General features: G+C 37.2%; 1 protein-coding gene across 5 annotated transcripts in view; it reads right to left on the bottom strand.

Annotated features, from left to right (window-relative positions):
• The window catches only part of SPIDR (scaffold protein involved in DNA repair), a 757,458-nt gene that overhangs the window by 632,199 nt on the left and 102,640 nt on the right, over positions 1-22,619 (bottom strand). For 3 of the 5 annotated variants that reach the window (XM_077166724.1, XM_077166722.1, XM_077166723.1), the window contains exons 2-3: positions 7,593-7,748; positions 6,802-6,868 (exon numbers count right to left, since the gene is read on the bottom strand). In XM_077166724.1, coding sequence (XP_077022839.1) covers positions 6,802-6,868; positions 7,593-7,748 — 223 coding nt within the window. Of the gene's footprint in view, positions 1-6,801; positions 6,869-7,592; positions 7,749-21,181; positions 21,828-22,619 lie in introns of those variants that run through there. The other 2 variants (XM_077166725.1, XM_077166721.1) reach the window with 2 other exon arrangements.

The following is a 22,619-nucleotide window of genomic DNA, read 5'->3' as shown; positions in this document are numbered from 1 at the left end:
TGACCAGATCTGTGGAATCTGTGTGTGGTCTGGAGTTAGCTGTCTCTAGGGAGTATGTGCATACCGCCATACTGCTTTGCATTTGTTTGTTTGTTTGTTTGTTTTGGGGGAGGCAGTGCATGGTCCAGGAATCAGTTCGCCCACATGGAAGCTTTTTTTTAAAAGAAGAAGACTGAAGATTGCATGGTTTTCCTGTACAACAGAGCTAATATATGAAACAAGCAACACAATTCTAAAGACCTCAGAATTATCTTCAGATAAAGAGACTCCAAAGTTGATAGGGATTTTGAGGACACCAAATTTGATGGCTAATGGAAAAAAAGGATACTTAGTTGTTTTAGATCTTTCTTTACTCCTTAAATTTTTTACCACGTGCATATTTTATTTAAAACACAGGGCAAAAAAATTAAGATACAACCACTTTAATCAGTTGCATAGAAGGGTCCAGCATATCTAACATGCAAATCTCCACCCACCGGAAAAATCACATCTCTATTGGCAACTCAAGTTATTGAGTAGACTATGCATATCAATAATTGTATAGCTTTCCAAAATCTTAATTGGGGTTGAAACAAAATATTTAAGGTTTGATGCTCTAGTTCATTTCAGTAAATACCTATCAATGTTAGTCAGAAATTCTAGCCTATAGAATTTAACATTTTATCCTTATTTGTAAATTAAGTTGTGTAATAATTTATATTTTAGAACACATTAACAAATAAAAAGGTAAAAAATAACATGATTATCTTGACTGGTGCTAAAAAAGCATTCAACAAAATTCAGCATCTTTTCTTGATAAAAACACTTCAAAGGGTAGGAATTGAAGGAAACTTCCTCAATACGATAAAGGGTATATATGAAAAACCCACAGCCAATATCATACTCAACAGTTAGAAACTGAAAGCCTTCCCCTTAACATCAGGAACAAGACTAGGATGCCCATGGTCAGCACTATTATTCAACATTCTGTAGAAGTTCTAGCTACAGCAATTAGGCAAGAAAAAGAAATAAAAGACATCCAAATTGGAAAGGAAGAAGTAAAGCTCTCATTATTTGCAGAAGACATGATCCTATATTTGGAAAAGCCAGAGATATCTATGACAAAGCTACCTGAGCTAATAAATAAATTTAGCAAAGTGGCAGGATACGAGTTTAATAGACAAAAATCAGTACTGTTTTGATATACTAGCAATGAGCTAACTAAGGAAGCAATTAAGAAAAAAATTCCATTCACAGTAGCAACTAAAAGAATCAAGTATCTAGGAATAAACTTAACCAACATGTAAAGGCCCTTGTGCTGGTTTGAAACTATTGTGTACTCCCAAACAGCCATGTTCTTTAATCCTGACTCAATATTGTCGGGTGAGACATTTTTGATTAACGTCTTTCAATGGAGATGTGATCCACCCAGTTATGGTGGGTCCTTTTGATCAGGTTGTTTTCATGCAGATGTATCTCCACCCATTTAAGATTAGTCCCTTACTGGAATCCTTTAAGAGAGAACCATTTTGTAATAAGCTTCAGAGCCAACACAGAGACAGACATTTGGAGATGGAGAAAGAAAATGCCTGGGGGAAGCTGTTTGAAACCAGAAGCCAAAGGACAAGCAGATGCCAGCTACGTGCCTTCTCAGATTGGCCTTTCTGGAGTCAAAGCATCTTTCTCTGAATGCCTCTTAGTTCAGATATTTTTAATGCCTTAGAACTGTAAACCTGTAACTTACTAAATTTCCTTTATAACAGCCATCCCATTTCTGGTATATTGCATTTCCAGCAGCATTAGCAAACTAAAACAGAACTGTACACAGAACTACGAAACATACTTAAAGGAAATCAAAGAAGACCTAAATAGGTGGAAAAGCACCTATTTCATGGACAGGAAGGCTAAATGACATTAAGACATCAATTCTACCCAAATTGATCTACAGATGCAACACAATACCAATTAAAATTCAAACAACCTACTTTGCAGATACGGGAAAGTTAGTTATCAAATTTATTTGAAAGGGTAGCCTTTCAAGTAGCCAAAAATATCCTGAAAAAGAAGACAGGACCAGGAAACATACACTTCTAGATTTTAAAGGTTATTATGAAGCCACAGTGGTCAAAAGAGCATAGTATTGGCACAAAATCAAACATATTGATCAATGGAATGGAACTGAGTGTTCAGCAATAGACCCTCAGATCTAAACAGTGCTGTGGAAATTGGATATTCATATCCAAAAGAATGAAAGAGGACTCCTACTCACACCGTATACAAAAAATAACTCAAAGTGGATCAAAGAACTAAATATAAGAGCCTATACCAAAAATTCCTAGAATAAAAATAGGAAAGCATCTTCAAGATCCAGTGATAGGATGTAGCTTCTTAGACCTTATATTCAAAGCATAAGAAATGAAAGCAAAAAACAGATAAATGGTAAATCCTCAAGAATGAACACTTCTATACTTCAAAGACCTTGGGTGAAAGGGTGAAAGGACAGCTAACTCAATGGGAGAGAATATTTGGTACCAAATGTATCTGATAAAGGTTTGATATCAGAAATACATAAAGAAATCCAACTAAGGCAATAATAAAAGAACACCCCAACTAGAAAATAGGCAAAAGACTTGAATAGACATTTCCTCAAAGAGGAAATACAAATGGCTAAAAAGCACATGAAAATATGTTCATCTTTATTAGCTATTAGGGAAATGCAAATAAAAACCACAATGAGATATTTCACATCTATAAGAATGGCCAATGTTAAACAAACAGAAAAGGTGTGGGAAAGGTGTCAAGAATTAGATACATTAATTCACTGCTGGTGGGAATGTAAAATGGTGCAACCAATGTGAAAGACAGTTTGGCAGTTCCTCACAAAACTAAATTAAGAGTTGCCCTATGTTCCAGCACTCCATGCCTTAGTATATACCCAGAATATCTGAAAGCAGGGACACAGGCATTTGCACAATGATGTTCCCATAGTGGCATTATTCACAATTGCCTCAAGGTGGAAACAGTCTAAATGTCCATCAACAGATGAGCAGATAAACAAAATGTGGTATATACATATGATGGCATATTATGCAGCAGTAAAAAGGAATGAGGTCCTGAAATATGCAACATGGATGAACATTTAGAATATAACGTTGAGTGAAATAAGTCACTAGACACAAAAGGACAGTTACTGTATGATTTTACTAATATGAACTAATAGAATATGTAAACTTAGAATCTTAAAATGTAGACTATAGCGTACCTAGAAACAAATAGAAGCTAGAAAAGGAGGAGTGGCTACCTAATATGTACAGAATTTCTGATGAAGTTAAATTTGAATGTTTGGAAATGGACAGAGATGTGGGTAGCTCATTATTGGGATTATAATAGTGATGTATTTTAGGTGAATTTGGTTGAAAGGGACTGTTTAGAGTCATGTATGTCACTGATTAACACTACAAATAAGTTCTTACATGAAATAATACAAATGTACAACACTTATACAGAGTTAATAGAGTGGTACATGGGGAAAAATGACCTATTTCAAGCTACAGAATACAGTTAACCTTAATATTCTTTTATCAACAGCGACAGATGTTCCACATCAATACCAAGGTCAATAATAGGGAGGATAAAGGGATATGGGGTATTTGGGGTTTAATTTTTTTGCATCTATCTCTTCTTTTTGGAGCAATGTAAATGGTCTAAAATTGAGTGTGAGGATGATGGCACAACTAAGTAATGATATTGTGAAACACTGTAACTTTGGATGAAATATATGCTATGCAAATATATCTCATTAAAATCTACAGATTAGAAAAAAAAAGGAACCAGTTCAATGAAACACCTTGAGTCCTTTTATTGTCAATCTGTTTGTAAACCTTTATTAAATATTAAAAATACTTTCTAGCCTTAACAAATCAGAGATGATGCAAATAAAATAATTGTACAACTCTTTTCAATTGTTCATTCTATAGAGTAGAAAATATGGCAAAGTAGGCAGAATACTTAACTGGCATCAGGAAATCAACTCAAAGATCTTTCTGTATTTAAGTACAAAGTAGAAACTTATTTAATATTTTTTCTCGTTCAAAGTTGAATTTGATTACACTTATATAAAATCTCCAGAAAAGTATACAAACCACATGTGTTTTAAAGAAAACACTGTTTTGTTCGAACAATATATTATGAAGGTTTAGAATTCAGAATTAAATTGATCTTTGAATCTCACAGCATTTGGCACACATAAAAAGGATAGTAAAATTTAGCAGTTCCATCAGAAGATTATACCTACCACAAAAAGATAATATGCTAGCTGTTTTTAGCACAGTATTGCAAGAAAGTTTTAAAAACTAGGGAATTGTATTTTTCACTTACATAGGAAAGAGCCCCCTTAAATGTTGGTGAAATAATTTAGTCACTTAATCACAGAAAGTCTTTTTATTCTACAAACCTTTAAGCAACCTCTCACATAGTTAGCTATTTCTGTCTTCAGACATAAAAGCACTTACATAAAAGTCTAAGCCTTGAACTAGGTATTTACTACATTTTTTAGCTCACTTATCACATTAACCCAATCACACACACATTAGTATGCCTGTTTTGCAGATGTAGAAACAGAGACTCAGAGTGTTTACCTTGCTTTCTCAAGATTACCCAGTCAGACCTGACACTCAAAATTAGAGCTCTGAAGCTATGAAAGTCAGCATAACCCATATAGGAACTATTTAAAAAACTGAAAAAGGGATCTGACTTCAAGTAGAGATATGAATGAAGCTGACCTGGATAGGACTAAGATAAATCACAATACAGGGTGTAAAGGGATATCATCCATATTTTAAAACTTCAACTTCTATGTGAGACCAAAGGAAGAGATGTTTATTTGGTGCAAAATCTATATTTTGAGTAGTGCAGTTCTTAATTTAACTTGTATGGTCAGCTTAGTTGAACACTGTACATTACATGGAGTCTTGAATAGGACATTAGAGTTTGTTGGTTTTTCCAGATTAATATGATGCCCTGATATATCCCAGAGTAATTTGGGCAGTGAATGAAGAAGTATCTGCAAGATCCCCTTGGAGCACTGGGGAGAAAGGAGGAAATATTCAACTTCCCCTTTTGGAGAATTTCTGATATTCTCACAAGCAGTGGAGACAACCAAATCAACAGGCCGAGCTCTCGATCCTGGGGTTCGGCTCTATGAAACTTATTCCTGCAAAGGATAGGCTAAGTCTACTTAAAATTAGCCCTAAGAGTCACTCCCAGAAAAACCTCTTATTGCTCACACGTGGCCAATCTCTCTCTAAGACAACACAAGTGAACACACTACTCTCCCCACCCCACGTGGGATATGATTCCCAGGGGTGTAAATCTTCCTCACAACTTGGAACAGAAATCCCAGGATGAGCCAGGACCCAGCATTAAGGGATTGAGAAAGCCTTCTTGACCAAAAGGGGGAAAAGAGAATTGAGATAAAGTTTCAGTAGCTGAGAGATTTCAAAAAGATTTAAGAAGTTATCCTGGAGATTATTCTTACACATGAGATAGATATCCCTTTTTAGTTTATGCTGTATTTGAATGGCTAGAGAGAAGCACCTGAAACTGCTGAGTTGTGTACCAGTACCTTGATTATTGAAGATGATTGCATAATGATAGAGCTTTTACAACGTGACTGAGTGATTATGAAAACCTTGTGTCTGATGCTCCTTTTATCTAGGGTATGGACAGATGAGTAAAAAATATGGATTAAAAAATAAACAAATAATGGGGGGACAAAGGTTAAAATAAATTGGGTAGAAGGAAATACTAGTGTTCAAAGAAAGGGAGGGGTTAAGAGGTATGGTATGTATGAGTTTTTTTCATTTTTCTTTTTATTTATTTTTCTGGAGTGATGCAAATGTTCTAAAAAAATGATCATGGTGATGAATACACATGAAATTGTGAGCCACTGATTGCACACCATGTATGGAATGTCTGTATGATAAGATTTAGCAATAAAAATTTAAAAAAAAGAAAAAGATTACCCAGTCAGGATTACTTAGGAAGGCCAAGACCCAGAACAGACCCCTGCAGTACCAAGCCCTCATTCTTTCAACCTCCAACCCCAAGAGCGAGTGTGGTAGCACAGCCTGCTGCCTATCTAATATCAACTCCCCTCTTTTTCCTTACTAGCAAAACCCCAATTTTAATAGAGCAGCAACATAACTACTTAACAATCCTAATTTCCCTAAAGTCTCTTCTATGGGGGTGACTTTATGTTGTCAACAGGTTCTGGTCAAAGCAGAGGTGCCTAGGGAGGGCATTCCTTCTCAGATGAAAGACAAATGTCATGTGGAGAAAACACTTACAGGCTTCATTCTTCCTGAGAATTAGTCCTGGACACAGAACTACCACCTCACAACCAGGAGACCAATCCCCATGCTAAGGTGCAGAATTCGGAAATTGAGTCTAGTCCCCTAGACTTCTTGTACAGCCCTAATACCATGAGTCATAACTTTACTTCTCAAATCTGATTTTTTTTTTAACCTTGGAGCTACTGAGCTAACCCATTGAGCTCTGTGACAAAAGTGAAGCCAGGAAGGACACACAGGAAATTTACACAATTACCTAGAGGAGACAGGAAGAATGGGATAGATGGTGACAGAGATGGTCAGATTTCTCAAATATTCTTTTTACATTGTTTTTTAATCTGGCCAAATAGCTAGATTATGTAAATAACTTCTAAAAAAAAAGCAAAAAAATCAAAGAATATATCAGCCTTATATCTTCTTCATGAAGAAATCAACAAAAGTAATGTCAAGAAATCAAAAAAATATATATTACCTTCATTAGGTCTAGAGGATAACTCAAGATGCTCTTCTGTAACAGTCTTTTTTTTAGTTGTATACAGCTACCAACAAAAGAAAATAAGGTATATTTAAAGTGACAAGAACTGAAAAACAACAGTATTTTTTAAATATACAGAACCTTAAATTATATCCTCCTTAACACCTTCCTCTCATTTACTTATATTTGTCGATGTAAGTATTCCTAGAATAACTACTACTTACACAGTTATGGTCTACGGTTATGTTTTTCCAGAATCTAAATAGAACTGGCTGATCAAAAGTTGTCCACATTAACAGTTGATATGACTATCTGCTCATAAACACGACTGTGAGATCGTAATTATCACCTATAGCCAATTAATTTTTAGTTTATAATAAAATTTCTCTGTATACTAAACTATTAAAAAGCTACCACATATACAAAAATCAACCAGAACGTCTTATTGCGGAAACATTACGAATATATAAACATTTCATAAATATGGTTCCTGTGAAAAGTAGTACACCCAATCATTTCAACTTCTGAGAACATTCCTAATACATATTCTGCATTTAAAGAGAAACTAGTAGAAAGGTTCTCCATGGCATAAAGAGGTGAATGCTAACTTGCCACAATTATTAAAGGAAATCAAGGAATAAGAGAAGAGATGAGATGTACCAATTACAGTGTTTTGAAAGAAAATAAGGAAGAGAATTGCAAAGAAATGTCATTCCAGTAGCCTGAACGCTCAGAAATTTGGGATTTTTTTCTTGGCCCTTAGGGAAAATAATTTCACCACTATTTACCAGAGTCTCGGAAGTATCCTGGAATCCTTCTCCACACCTGAGCCAGGCTTCTGAGAGGGTAGCCACTGTGCCCACTGTCTTCAGACCCACTTCTCTGCACTGCAGGGGCCTCTCTCCTGGAAAGGATGGGTATTTTATGTCCCAATTTCTTTTTCTCTGTAGAAATGATTGTTAAAGAAAAAAAGAATAAGGAAATACACATTATTTTAGCATTACTTTAATATACATTATTTAATATGCATTATTAATATACATTGTTTAAATATATATTACTTTAAAATGTACATTATTTTAACATTAAATATACATTAAACTGATAGTTAACTATGGAAATCCAGGAAGACAAGTGCAGCAAGGCATAGTTTTTGAATGTCTCTTAATCCTCACATCAAGTAGAACTACATTGCAAAGCCAAACTACAAAGGCAACACTTAACACTAGAAAACAAACTCAAAAGTCCAAGTGGATGAGGACAAACAACAAATACTCCTAAGTCCTGCATGGCAAGAGAAGGAGGGAAGACAGTGGGGCACAGGATGGACCTAAGAGCAGGGTGGCCCTAATAGCAACAACAGATATTGACAAGAAAGTAGAGTAGGCCAATGTGTGAACATGAGAGGGTAATGGGCCCCAATCCTAAGAAGAACAAATGGTGGAAGGAATCTATGAAACTTGAAACTAGCCAGCCAGGACTCCCTTCCAAGACAGGACCCTACAGTAAGGAGAAAATGCTTAGCAGTACATGGACAACAGAAACAAAGAAATGAAAAAGTCCAGATAAAGAGACTGAGAGAGGGGAGGACAGCCAGGAAACATGTAAGCAAAACATATGTAAGGAAGTAAGTGACCATATTTCTGCATTCTACAAAAAAAAAAAAAAATTAGAAACACTATCCTGAATCCTGCCTTTTAAAAGTTCAGAAAAGCTATTATGACATAAAAATAAGCAAAAGAAATGTATAAGAGCCAAATCCCATAAAAAGTTATTAGAAAAAGAAAATAAGTAGCAGAACTACATCCCAAAATCCAATCATAATACATCAAAGGTATGCTCATAAAACAGATAAAAAAAACTGTAACCTACTCAGAACACAACAAAATTTAGAAGGAAGCAACTAACAGGTTAAAACACAAAAGGGTTAAAATCTGCTTCACTGCCCCTTACAGTCTAGCTTTTCTTTCCTATTGCTATGCTAGTTTTTCATTTTGTTAGGTACAACAATGCTTACGTATTTTTACTTGTTTTGAAATTTTTCTCTCTATTAAACCAGGTGCATGCCACTACTTCTTTGTACTGTTTTCCTTTGAAAGAAGTGAAAATTTCTAAGGGTTAACTGTTCAACGTATCATTTGGTAAATTAGAAGAACAAATCAGGTATCTAACCGAAAGCAAACAAAAAGATGTCTTAGGTATCTGAATAAATTCTAATGGCTCAAATCATATACTTTAAGAATGCCAATACTTTCAATAAAAGAATTTATTTAAGTTAAGAAAAGATAATGATCTGTGTAGCTCTCACAATGTGATTTCCCTAAAGTCTAAGTTAAGATGTAAAATTGTAAGGAGGCAAGCTAGTTAGCAAGCATCGTGATGCTCAGAGCCCATTCCATTAAGTATCTGTTCATCTGTTTGTCTGTTTTTTCAGGGTCTTTTCCTACACAATGAAACATTTCTCAGCCCTATCACTCACTGCTTTGTTATATCTGGCCTCTGCTTTGCTTCTCTGGATTTCATCCATACTCAGTAGTTTAGGGACTAGAGTCACTTAATTTAATATAAAGAGCAGAATTCTAACACTCTTCCATCTTCAGTCAGTCGTTAACATGTTTTGAGCACCCACTACATAGAGACGTTTTCTCCAAAGTCACAAGAGTTTCAGGAAGACCTCCAGCAGCTCAGGCAGTGGTGACAGAGACTCAAACACAAATCAGATGACATGAGTGCCCGGGGCCAAGTGTAGATACCCACCAACCAAGTTCAACCTCCATTTTCAGCCTTTCCTCCCCCAGCCAGCCAATCTACTCCACACCAGGTCTAATCAACCGAGCCCATGCCTCCCCACCCCACACCTCTGCCACAGCACTCAACCATTGTGAGGGCTCTTACATTACAGTGGTTCTTAAAGAGGCCCTTTCTGGACACCCATCCATCCTACCTGCCTATATACCGTTCTTTTTCTGGTGATGTCACATCCCTACCACCAGTTTTGGGCAGTCAAAGCATATCAGTCCTTAGAGCTGTCCAGAGGTGCTGTGGAAAACAGCTGTCTTGGTCAGAGGCCCTCTCCAGAAATTTTTTAACTGGGGCTACTCGGAACTCTTCTTCCCAGCATGGTCACAGATGTGACCCCAAAGCAGCCACAGCTTTGTCCCATACCATATGGAGAAGTAAGAGAGAGAGGAGACAGCAAGTCATGCTCCAGGTTACAGGCCCAGCCTGAACAACAAGTTGTCTGCAGCTGTCCCTTCACCATGAGCATAGGCCTGCCCATCAACTCCTATATGAGCACCAATTCAATTAAAGCTTCAGTCACTGGCCATTGAGTTGACCTACAGGACTCAAAAATTTCTGCCCTAAGCTGAAGTGGGTCCCTGAGCACTCTGAAGATACTCAGCTATATGCTATGAATTTGTAATAAACATGAAAGAATCAAGACAATTTCCATCTTTAATGACCTTAGGACCAAAAATATGTTGGAAAAATTAGGCCAAGATTAGGCTAATGGACTCACAAATACAGATTATCAATGAGGAATGTTTCCTAGAGAAAGATGGACTTGACCTACACAAAGGAAGAAACATACTTCAAAAACAATCTTAAAAAAAAAACTCCAAGATTTTCCAGAATAGTTCTAGTTCCAAATATCCTCATTTATTTTCCTCCAGGAAGATGGAAACATTAGGGAAATTCAACAGCAACATATAATTTCTCTCATACCACATTTCAGAATAGTATGGCTTAGAGCATAGATCCTGCTGCCAGACTCACCAGCTCTAAGCCACTGAGGTATAGCAGCTGGCCACATTAACACTGGCCAAGTTACTTATCTTCTCAAGACTCAGCCTTCTGCTAAATTAATTGATTTTAGTACATGCTGGATAAATTCAGAAGTCACCTCAATCATTGTTCTCTTTAAGAAAGCCAATATCTTGCCATCTCAGGTTATCTTTTACATTTTTGGAAGAATTTCAAGAAAGAGTCCAGACCTATTCTAATATTTTTAGATCCTCGAAAATATTATAATATTAAATGACTCATGTAGTCGTTTAAATTCATTTCTTCTTATTCCGTCCTCAGGAAAAATGAAACAACTGCTTGCTATATTCTGAAAAGACTTCATATACTTTCAAATTAAAGATTACCATATCCTAAAAAGTAACTGTCTGACTATGAAAATGTGAAATGTGCAAGTATGCTTAACCTAACAGTAAAATAATTACCAGGTTTTGGAACTTTGCTCCTAAGCAATGTTTAATAACCCAGACTAATTTATTATGGCTATTGTAGAAGAATTTCCATGCAAGATTCTTACATTTGGCAATTTGGATTGCATTCTTCTTAATGATCAGGAACTTCTGAATATAACAATACTGGAAATATGGTGATTTTTTTTTTTACTTGCAACACATAAAGAAAAGCAGAGAATTATTTTCCACTAGCCCTGTTCTCCAGGTCAGAATACCATTAACCTGAAACTTATGTTTTCTTGAAATGCAAAATTCCTTGCCTAAAAACTAATTACTCATATCAGACTTCCTATAAATCCTCTTTCACTCTTGTTCTTGAGCTCACTCTTAATGCAACCATTTGAAAAGCAAAAATGAATGACAACTACTGACATATCACAGCAGAGGTCCATTTTATTTCATAAATCACTTGCTATTCAAAATTGAACATTGAATTCACCTTGGTCTTTCTCCTTCCTACTTCCTTACTGTTAAGAACTTGAGGCAAAGTCACCTGAAAAATTGGGATGGAGAAGACATAGTCCCACACAAAGGTAGCACACTAATATATTATCTAGATCCCTTAAAAAGTTATAGACTCAGAGAACACATAAAACCACAAAGACAGGAGTAGCATGAAACACACAAAGTGAATGGGATGCACATAAGGTAGAAACAGCAACTATAGCTCTCCTTTGTTCAACAACTACTAATCTGGATATGAATGAAATTCCAAAGGAAGACAGATGTCACCTGAGCCACTGACACTGCAACCATGAGAGTTAATGACTTTCAAAGATGTAGCTATAGACTTCACCCAGAATGAGTGAGCATTGCTAGACACACCCCAGAGAAAGCTGCTCAGAGGAGAAGTGATGATGGAGAGTATCAACCATCTTGTCTCAGTAGGATGTCAGACCTGCAAATCAGATATGCTTTCCCAGTTGGAACAGGGAGAGGTAGTATGGAGAGAAAGAATGGAATTTCTCCAAAACCAGAGTCCAGGCAGGAAAACTGCTTGTAAAAACCAGGAAATGATATTCATGCAACTTACCTAAAGGAAAGATAATTCTGACATTATGTCATTGCAGATATATCACCCTCAAAAGTATTCTTTTAAATGTAATTATTTGTAAGATGAGTCCACTCTCAGATCCACGGTGACTCAACATGCATTAATTCCCATGAGAAGGAGACCATATTTAAGCAAACCACTTGGAAAAATTCTCAATGAGCAGTCATCATTTAACTAACATACACAGATGCAAACTAGAAGTAAATCATATGAATGCCATCAAAGTGCTAAAGCCTTTATTAAAAGCTCTAGCCAGAGACAATACAATGGAACTCAAACTGGAGATAAACTGTACGAACGCCTTTAATGTGGAAAAACATTCATTAAATGTACTGACCTTAGTCGACACGAGAGAACTCACACTGGAGAAAAGCCCTGTGAATGTGAGCTATGTGGAAAATCCTTACGTCAACCATTTTATCTTCAACAATATGAGAGAACTCACACGTGAGAAAAACCCTATGAATGCCATATATATGTGAAAGCCTTCAGCAAATCTTCTCATCTTAGACAACATGAGAGAACACACACTGGAGTAAAACCCATGTCATTCTTATCTTAGATAACATGAGAGAACACAAACTAGAAAGAAATTCTATGAATGCCTTATATGTGGGAAAGCTTTCATTGATTGCCATGCCCTCAGACAACATGCGAGAACTCACACTGAAGAGAAACCCCATGAATGTCAACTATGTGGGAAAACCTTCAGTCAATATTCTTATCTTAGAAAACCTTCAGTCAATATTTTTGTCTTAGAAAATATGCACGCCAAACATATGGGTAAGCCTTCACTGATTGTTATGCCCTCAGATGACATGAGAGAATTCACACTGGAGAGATACCCCCCATGAATGTCCTATATGTGGGAAAGCTTTCAGTCAATATTCTCATCTTAGACCACACGAGAGAATACACACTGGGGAGAAATCCTATGAATGCCACATATGCGGAAAAACCTTCCATCAATATTCTAAACTTAGACAACATGAGAGAACATCCACCTGAAGAGAAACCCTATGAATGCCTTTCATATGGGAAAGATTTCTGTCATTGTTCTACTCTCAGAAAATATGAGAACTCAAATTGTAGTACCTTTAGTCATCAGTACTATTTCAGTTAATATAAGGAAACTTTGGGGAGAATCCATATGAATGTCATCTTAGTAGCAAAGCCCTTAGTAGTTGATTTGATGACATACCATGTGAGAGAACTCACAATGTAAATCTAGTAGAAGTAGAAAGTTCATATCTCCCACTCTAATATGCCAGCCAAACAAATTACATGTGATGAATTTTATACCTGTACTCAATGTAAGAGTGCCTTAATACATAATTCATCCTTCAAATAAAATGAGTGGGTTCCAAACAAAAGTCATAAATTCAAGTCTTTGTCCTCCAATCCCTCGTGGGCCTCTAATCTAATCTCAGGCTTACTGATATAATATTAACTTCCCTATTCCTCAGAAGTAAGGAAGACTGAACAAAACACCAGAGTCATTAACTTTAAAGCAGTCATTTAAAAAATATTGAGACAGTCTTTCAAGTAATTTCAACGACTGAAAATATTATACAAGGTTATAGATCTATAAATGGCAAAGACAAGATTCAAATTCAGGTTTGTCAAAGCCTAAGTACCATATTCTTAATAGGGCCATCTCTTTATTCAAATAAGAAAAAGGAACCCCTTCTTCAGGTCACTTTACTTCTATCTACTGGAAAACTATCATAATATACTGATTTTGTTAGAAAATACACTCTATTGCCATCTGCTATAATTGTTTAGTTCTAAATATATAAGTCTACTAGGCGTACATTGTGAATGGAGCCCAAGGGTATTGCAGTTCTCAACATATACAACCAAACGCAATAGGACTGTTAGTTCAATATCATCTTTCTATTAGTACAAGAGAATTCAGCGTAGCTCAGGAACAACCCTACCCTCAAGAAATCAATATGATCACTAGATACTTCAAAAAACATAATACAAAGGTACACAGGCAGCAAGAAGCAAGAAAAATGATTAGTTAGGTGAGAGCAGTCTTGACAGAGTCTAGATACAGCTGAGGATCATTTCTGGTTTTACAATCAACCTTCTAAGTATTAGGAATTAACACTCATTATACATGCAAAACTGAGGAGCTATACGTTAGGTATATCTGGACTTGTAATTTGCACAAAAGTGCACAAAGACACACACACGTGCACAATGAAGTGGGTTCTTTCAGTGAGTGGAATGTAATACCATTTGATGATTTCATTAAAAAAAAACTTTTTTAAAAAATAAGAAAACATAGGGCCAGGCCCTCTTTCTTTCTTTCTCCGCCGGCCCACGGCGCGGCACCCACGCCCCGCAGCAGCCGACCCGCCCGCCCTCTTTCTTTCTCCGCCAGCCCGCGACGTGGCGCCCACGCCCCGCAGCAGCCGACCCGCCCGCCCTCCTCCCCCCTCTTCCCCCTCCTGGTCCGGCGGCTCTCCAACCACCACCGTGCCCTCTTCCACCTTCACCGGCTCCTCCGCCACCAGCCTCGACAGCCTTGCCACCCTCACCTTTCCTCCTCCAGAACAGTTATTAGGGGAGTGGAGACAATACAGAGCAGCTCCCGGAGCCACGACGGAGATCAAAGGGACGGCGTACCCCATCCTGGAATGGCTGACTGTCTGGGAGAACCAGCTCCGGTGAGATCACCAAGGGGCGTGGGTTTTCCTGGGCGGGACGGCAAGCAGCCAGAGTCCCTCCCTTCCTCCTTCCCAGACCAGCTGGCAGAATTGGGCAGGCGGTCCCCTTGGGCCGCGGCGGCTGGCACCCCCACCACGCGAGGCCCCCTGCACCAACTGAGAGAGTTGGGTCGAAAACCCCCAGACTGCGGAGAACGGTGACCAGGGGGTCCCTTCCAAACACGTGACTCCCCGGTCCGGCTGGGAACAGTGCACTCTCCCGGGCTGCACAGCTGGCGCCCTTCCGCCACGCGTGGAGCCCCGGGCCGACAAGGAAATTCGGTCGGGCGCTCTCCCGTACTGCGGCGGCCGGTGACCCTCCCCGTGTTCGGACCCCCAGGTCAGCTGGCACTCTTCCAAGACACTTTGGCTGTCAAACCTCCCCTACGGCGAGAGTTTTCCAGAGTTAAGGACCCGCAGCAACTTTTACCGGTGTAGCCTGTAGAAAAACGTGTGCCACGAGCGCCACCTACTGGCAGGATAAGAAAAACAGAACCCAGAGATTTCATAGAAAAATTTTCCAACCTGTGGGGTCCAACACCCAGGGAAATCTGACTAAATGCCCAGACGCCAGCAGAAGATAACGGATCACGCTCAGAAAATTGAAAATATGGCCCAGTCAAAGGAACAAACCAATAGATCAAATGAGATACAGAAGCTGAAACAACTAATGCTGAATATACGAACAGAAATGGAAAACCTCTTCAAAAATGAAATCGATAAATTGAGGGAGGACATGAAGAAGACATGGGCTGAACATAAAGAAGAAATAGAAAAACTGAAAAAACAAATCACAGATCTTATGGAAGTGAAGGATAAAGTAGAAAAGATGGAAAAAACAATGGATACCTACAATGATAGATTTAAAGAGACAGAAGATAGAATTAGTGAATTGGAGGATGGAACATCTGAATTCCAAAAACAAACAGAAACTATCCGGAAAAGAATGGAAAAATTCGAACAGGGTATCAGGGAACTCAAGGACAATATGAACCGCACAAATATACGTGTTGTGGGTGTCCCAGAAGGAGACGAGAAGGGAAAAGGAGGAGAAAAACTAATGGAAGAAATAATCACTGAAAATTTCCCAACTCTTAAGAAAGACCTAAAATTACAGATCTAAGAAGTGCAGCGCACCCCAAAGAGATTAGACCCAAATAGGCGTTCCCCAAGACATTTATTAGTTACAATGTCAGAGGTCAAAGAGAAAGAGAGGATCTTGAAAGCAGCAAGAGAAAAACAATCCATCACATACAAGGGAAACCCAATTAGACTATGTGTAGATTTCTCAGCAGAAACCGTGGAAGCTAGAAGACAGTGGGATGATATATTTAAGTTACTAAAAGAGAAAAACTGCCAACCAAGACTCCTATATCCAGCAAAATTGTCCTTCAAAAATGAGGGAGAAATTAAAACATTCTCAGACAAAAAGTCACTGAGAGAATTTGTGACCAAGAGACCAGCTCTGCAAGAAATACTAAAGGGAGCACTAGAGTCAGATACAAAAAGACAGAAGAGAGACACATGGAAAAGAGTGTAAAAAGAAGGAAAGTCAGATATGATATATATAATACAAAAGGCAAAATGGTAGAGGAAAATATCCAAACAGTAATAACTCTAAATGTTAATGGACTGAATTCCCCAATCAAAAGACATAGACTGGCAGAATGGATTAAAAAACAGGATCCTTCTATATGCTGTCTACAGGAAACACATCTTAGACCCAAAGATAAACATAGGTTGAAAGTGAAAGGTTGGGAAAAGATATTTCATGCAAATAACAACCAGAAAAGAGTAGGAGTAGCTATACTAATATCCAACAAATTAGACTTCAAATGTAAAATAGTTAAAAGAGACAAAGAAGGACACTATCTACTAATAAAAGGAACAATTAAACAAGAAGACATAACAATCATAAATATTTATGCACTGAACCAGAATGCCCCAAAATACGTGAGGGAAATAGACACATATACCATAATAGTTGGAGACTTCAATTCACCACTCTCATCAATGGACAGAACATCTAGACAGAGGATCAATAAAGAAATAGAGAATCTGAATATTACTATAAATGAGTTAGACTTAACAGACATTTATAGGACATTACATCCCACAACAGCAGGATACACCTTTTTTTCAAGTGCTCATGGATCATTCTCGAAGATAGACCATATGCTGGGTCACAAAGCAAGTCTTAACAAATTTTAAAATATTGTAATCATACACAACACTTTCTCATATCATAAAGGAATGAAGTTGGAAATCAATAATAGGCGGAGTGACAGAAAATTCACAAATACATGGAGGCTCAACAACACTCTCTTAAACAAGTGGGTCAAAGAAGAAATTGCAAGAGAAATTAGTAAATACCTAGAGGCAAATGAAAATGAAGACACAACATATCAAAACTTATGGGACGCAGCAAAGGCAGTGCTAAGAGGGAAATTTACTGCCCTAAATGCCTATATCAGAAAAGAAGAAAAGGCAAAAATGCAGGAATTAACTGTCCACTTGGAAGAACTGGAGAAAGAACAGCAAACTAATCCCAAAGCAAGCAAAAGGAAAGAAATAACAGAGATTAGAGCAGAAATAAATGAAATTGAGGATATGAAAACAATAGAGAAAATCAATAAGACCAGAAGTTGGTTCTATGAGAAAATCAATAAGATTGATGGGCCCTTAGCAAGATTGAAAAAAAGAAGAAGAGAGAGGATGCAAATAAATAAGATCAGAAATGGAAGAGGAGACATAACTACTGACCTCACAGAAATAAAGGAGGTAATAACAGGACACTATGAACAACTTTACGCTAATAAATACAACAATTTAGATGAAATGGACGGGTTCCTGGAAAGACATGAACAACCAACTTTGACTCAAGAAGAAATAGATGACCTCAACAAACCAATCACAAGTAAAGAGATTGAATTAGTCATTCAAAAGCTCCCTAAAAAGAAAAGTCCAGGACCAGACGGCTTCACATGTGAATTCTATCAAACATTCCAGAAAGAATTAGTACTAACTCTCCTCAAACTCTTCAAAATAATCGAAGTGGAGGGAAAACTACCTAATTCATTCTATGAAGCCAACATCACCCTCATACCAAAACCAGGCAAAGATATTACAAAAAAAGAAAACTACAGACCAATCTCTCTAATGAATATACATGCAAAAATCCTCAATAAAATTCTAGCAAATCGTATCCAACAACACATTAAAAGAATTATACATCATGACCAAGTAGGATTCATCCCAGATATGCAAGGATGGTTCAACATAAGAAAATCAATTAATGTAATACACCATATCAACAAATCAAAGCAGAAAAATCACATGATCATCTCAATTGATGCAGAGAAGGCATTTGACAAGATTCAACATCCTTTCCTGTTGAAAACACTTCAAAAGATAGGAATACAAGGGAACTTCCTTAAAATGATAGAGGGAATATATGAAAAACCCACAGGTAATATCATCCTCAATGGGGAAAAATTGAAAACTTTCCCCCTAAGAACAGGAACAAGACAAGGATGCCCACTATCACCACTATTATTCAACATTGCGTTGGAGTTTCTAGCCAGAGCAATTAGACAAGAAAAAGAAATACAAGGCATCAAAATTGGAAAGGAAGAAGTAAAACTATCACTGTTTGCAGACGATATGATACTATATGTCGAAAACCCGGAAAAATCCACAACAAAACTACTAGAGCTAATAAATGAGTACAGCAAAGTAGCAGGCTACAAGATCAACATTCAAAAATCTGTAGCTTTTCTATACAGTAGTAATGAACAAGCTGAGGGGGAAATCAAGAAACGAATCCCATTTACAATCGCAACTAAAAGAATAAAATACCTAGGAATAAATTTAACCAAAGAGACAAAAAACCTATATAAAGAAAACTACAAAAAACTGCTAAAAGAAATCACAGAAGACCTAAATAGATGGAAGGGCATACCATGTTCATGGAATTGAAGACTAAATATAATTAAGATGTCAATCCTACCTAAACTGATCTACAGATTCAATGCAATACCAATCAAAATCCCAACAACTTATTTTTCAGAATTAGAAAAACCAATAAGCAAATTTATCTGGAAGGGCAGATTGCCCCGAATTGCTAAAAACATCTTGAGGGAAAAAAACGAAGCTGGGGTCTCGCGATGCCGGACTTTAAGGCATATTATGAAGCCACAGTGGTCAAAACAGCATGGTATTGGCATAAAGATAGATATATCAACCAATGGAATCGAATAGAGTGTTCAGATATAGACCCTCTCATCTATGGACATTTGATCTTTGATAAGGAAGTCAAGCCAATTCACCTGGGACAGAACAGTCTCTTCAATAAATGGTGCCTAGGGAACTGGATATCCATATGTAAAAGAATGAAAGAAGACCCGCATCTCACACCTTATACAAAAGTTAACTCAAAATGGATCAAAGATCTAAAATTAGGTCTAAGACCATAAAACAGTTAGAGGAAAATGTAGGGAGATATCTTATGAAACTTACAATTGGAGGCGGTTTTATGGACCTTAAACCTAAAGCAAGAGCACTGAAGAAGGAAATAAATAAATGGGAGCTCCTCAAAATTAAACACTTTTGTGCATCAAAGAACTTCATCAAGAAAGTAGAAAGACAGCCTACACAATGGGAGATAATATTTGGAAATGACATATCAGATAAAGGTCTAGTATCCAGAATATATAAAGAGATTGTTCAACTCAACAACAAAAAGACAGCCAACCCAATTACAAAATGGGAAAAAGACTTGAACAGACACCTACCAGAAGAGGAAATACGGATGGCCAAGAGGCACATGAAGAGATGCTCAATGTCCCTGGCCTTTAGAGAAATGCAAATCAAAACCACAATGAGATATCATCTCACACCCACCAGAATGGCCATTATCAACAAAACAGAAAATGACAAGTGCTGGAGAGGATGCGGAGAAAGAGGCACACTTATCCACTGTTGGTGGGAATGTCAAAGGGTGCAACCACTGTGGAAGGCAGTTTGGCGATTCCTCAAAAAGCTGAATATAGAATTGCCATACGACCCAGCAATACCATTTCTAGGTATCTACTCAAAGGACTTAAGGGCAAAGACACAAACGGACATTTGCACACCAATGTTTATAGAAGCGTTATTTACAATTGCAAAGAGATGGAAACAGCCAAAATGTCCATCAACAGAAGAATGGCTAAACAAACTGTGGTATATACATACGATGGAATATTATGCAGCTTTAAGACAAGATAAACTTATGAAGCATGTAATAACATGCATGGACCTAGAGAATATTATGCTGAGTGAGTCCAGCCAAAAACTAAAGGACAAATACTGTATGGTCCCACTAATGTGAACGGACATTCGAGAATAAACTTGAAATATGTCATTGGTAACAGAGTCCAGCAGGAGTTAGAAACAGGGTAAGATAATGGATAATTGGAGCTGAAGGGATACAGACTGTGCAACAGGACTAGATACAAAAACTCAAAAATGGACAGCACAATAATACCTAATTGTAAAGTAATGATGTTAAAACACTGAATGAAGCTGCATCTGAGCTATAGGGTTTTTTTTTTTACTATTATTACTTTTATTTCTTTTCTCTATATTAACATTTTATATCTTTTTCTGTTGTGTTGCTAGTTCCTCTAAACCGATGCAAATATACTAAGAATTGATGATCATGCATCTATGTGATGATGTTAAGAATTACTGAGTGCATATGTAGAACGGTATGACTTCTAAATGTTGTGTTAATTTCTTTCTTTTTTTTTTTCTTTCTTTCCGTTAATAAAAAAATAAAAATAAATTAAAAAAAATAAATAAAAATAGGGCCACTATCTTCAAAGAGGTTACCTAAATGCTTGAGTGATAATGGTAAAACTGATGAGGAAGCTGCAGCCCTGATGTCCTATAACACAAGGAGATGGTTTTATTAAGCCATGTTTTGCTTACCCTACTCTACTAGGAAAGAACACAATAAAAGAATATTACAAGTAAGGAGACCTCAAGGTCTGATACCAATGTCTTGCCCCTACTATAACCTGTAACAAATTACTTAACATCTTATGCATGGCTGGGTATTACACTAGATGACTTTGAAAGCTGCCTTACACAACAAGATCTTATACTTCCAAGAAAAAGCTCCGGGTAAATAAGCATTCAGTAAACATATCCAGTGAACGAAATATCTTAACATCAATTTCCTCATCAATACAATGCAGTCACTTGACAACATGATCTCTAAAATTTCAGCAAGTGATAACATCCCCTGACTCTAATCTCAAAGTCAAAGAACTAAGATATCAAACTTTGACAAACAATGACTATACCAGTTTGAATCTGTGGTGGACCCCAGAAAAGCTATGTCCTTTAATCCTCATTCAATACTGTTGGGTGGGAACATTCTGATTGTTCCCATGGAGATGTGACCCACCCAATTATGGGTGGTAACTATTGATTAGATGATTTCTATGGAGGTGCGTCTCTAACCACTGAAGTTGGAGTTGTTTAGTGGAATCCTTTAAATAAGGAAACATTTTGGAGAGAGTCCCTCTTTTGTAGAACCACGAGAAAGCCAGCAGATGCTGCCATGTTTGCCATTTGCCCTTTCAGCTGAGAGAGAAACATGAACTTCATCAGCCTTCTTGAAACAAGATGTCTTTCCCTGGATGTCTTTGATTGGACATTTCTATAGATTTCTTTTAATTGGGACATTTTCTCAGCCTTAGAAGTGTAAACAAGCAACTTATTAAATTCCCCTTTTAAAGCCATTCCGTTTCTGGTAATTTGAATTCTGGCAGCTAGCAAACTAGAACATTGACAGACACAGATATTATGCCCATCAGCTGGATATAAATATTACAAGGTTCCTGTGCTGGTTTGAAAGGCTGTATGTACCCTAGAAAAGCCATGTTTTAATCCTAATTTACATTTTGTAAAGGCAGCCATTTCTTCTAATACCTATTCAGTACTATATGTTTGAAATTTAATTAGATTATCTCCCTGGAGATGTGACTCAATCAAGAGGGATTGTTAAACTGGATTAGGTGGAGACATATCTCCACCCATCCTAGGTGGGCCCTGACTACTTTACTGAAATCCTCGAAAAGAGGAAACTTTTTGGAGAAAACTGGAGATTCTGAGAGAGTAGAACAACATAGCCATGAGAAACAGAGAGTCTACCAGCCAGTGACCTTTGGAGATGAAGAAGGAAAACGTCTCCTGGGGTGCTTCATGAAACAGGAAGCAGGAGAGAAAGCTAGCAGATGATGCTGTGTGTGCCAAGTTCCTTTCCAGATGAGAGAGAAACCCTGACTGTGTTTGCCATGTGCCTCCCCACTTAAGAGAGAAACCTTGAACTTCATTGGCCTTCTTGAACCAAGGTATCTTTCCCTGAATGCCTTAGACTGGACATTTCCATAGATTTGTTTTAATTTGAATATTTTTTCGACCTTAGAACTGTAAACTAGCAACTTATTAAATTCCCCTTTTTAAAAGCTGTTCCATTTCTGGTACATTGGATTCTGGCAGTCAGCAAACTAGCACATTTTGTAAATGAATATTTTATGAATGAACATTTTATAAAAGAAAAGATGTACCATGGATTCGTTACATTTCAGTAGGCCAAGTACATTGTGGGCATTTGATAAATGGCAACGAAAATACAGTTTGAGTTAAGGAACATGACCTTGACTAGTTGCTTGTTTTTTTAATTTATTTGTTTGCCTAACTTTTTTTATTGTATAATATAACATACATATAAAGCAA

Source organism: Tamandua tetradactyla, chromosome 6 (assembly GCF_023851605.1).
Source record: "Tamandua tetradactyla isolate mTamTet1 chromosome 6, mTamTet1.pri, whole genome shotgun sequence".
Lineage (NCBI taxonomy): Eukaryota > Metazoa > Chordata > Mammalia > Pilosa > Myrmecophagidae > Tamandua > Tamandua tetradactyla.
This window is presented reverse-complemented; position numbering and strand designations above follow the sequence as displayed.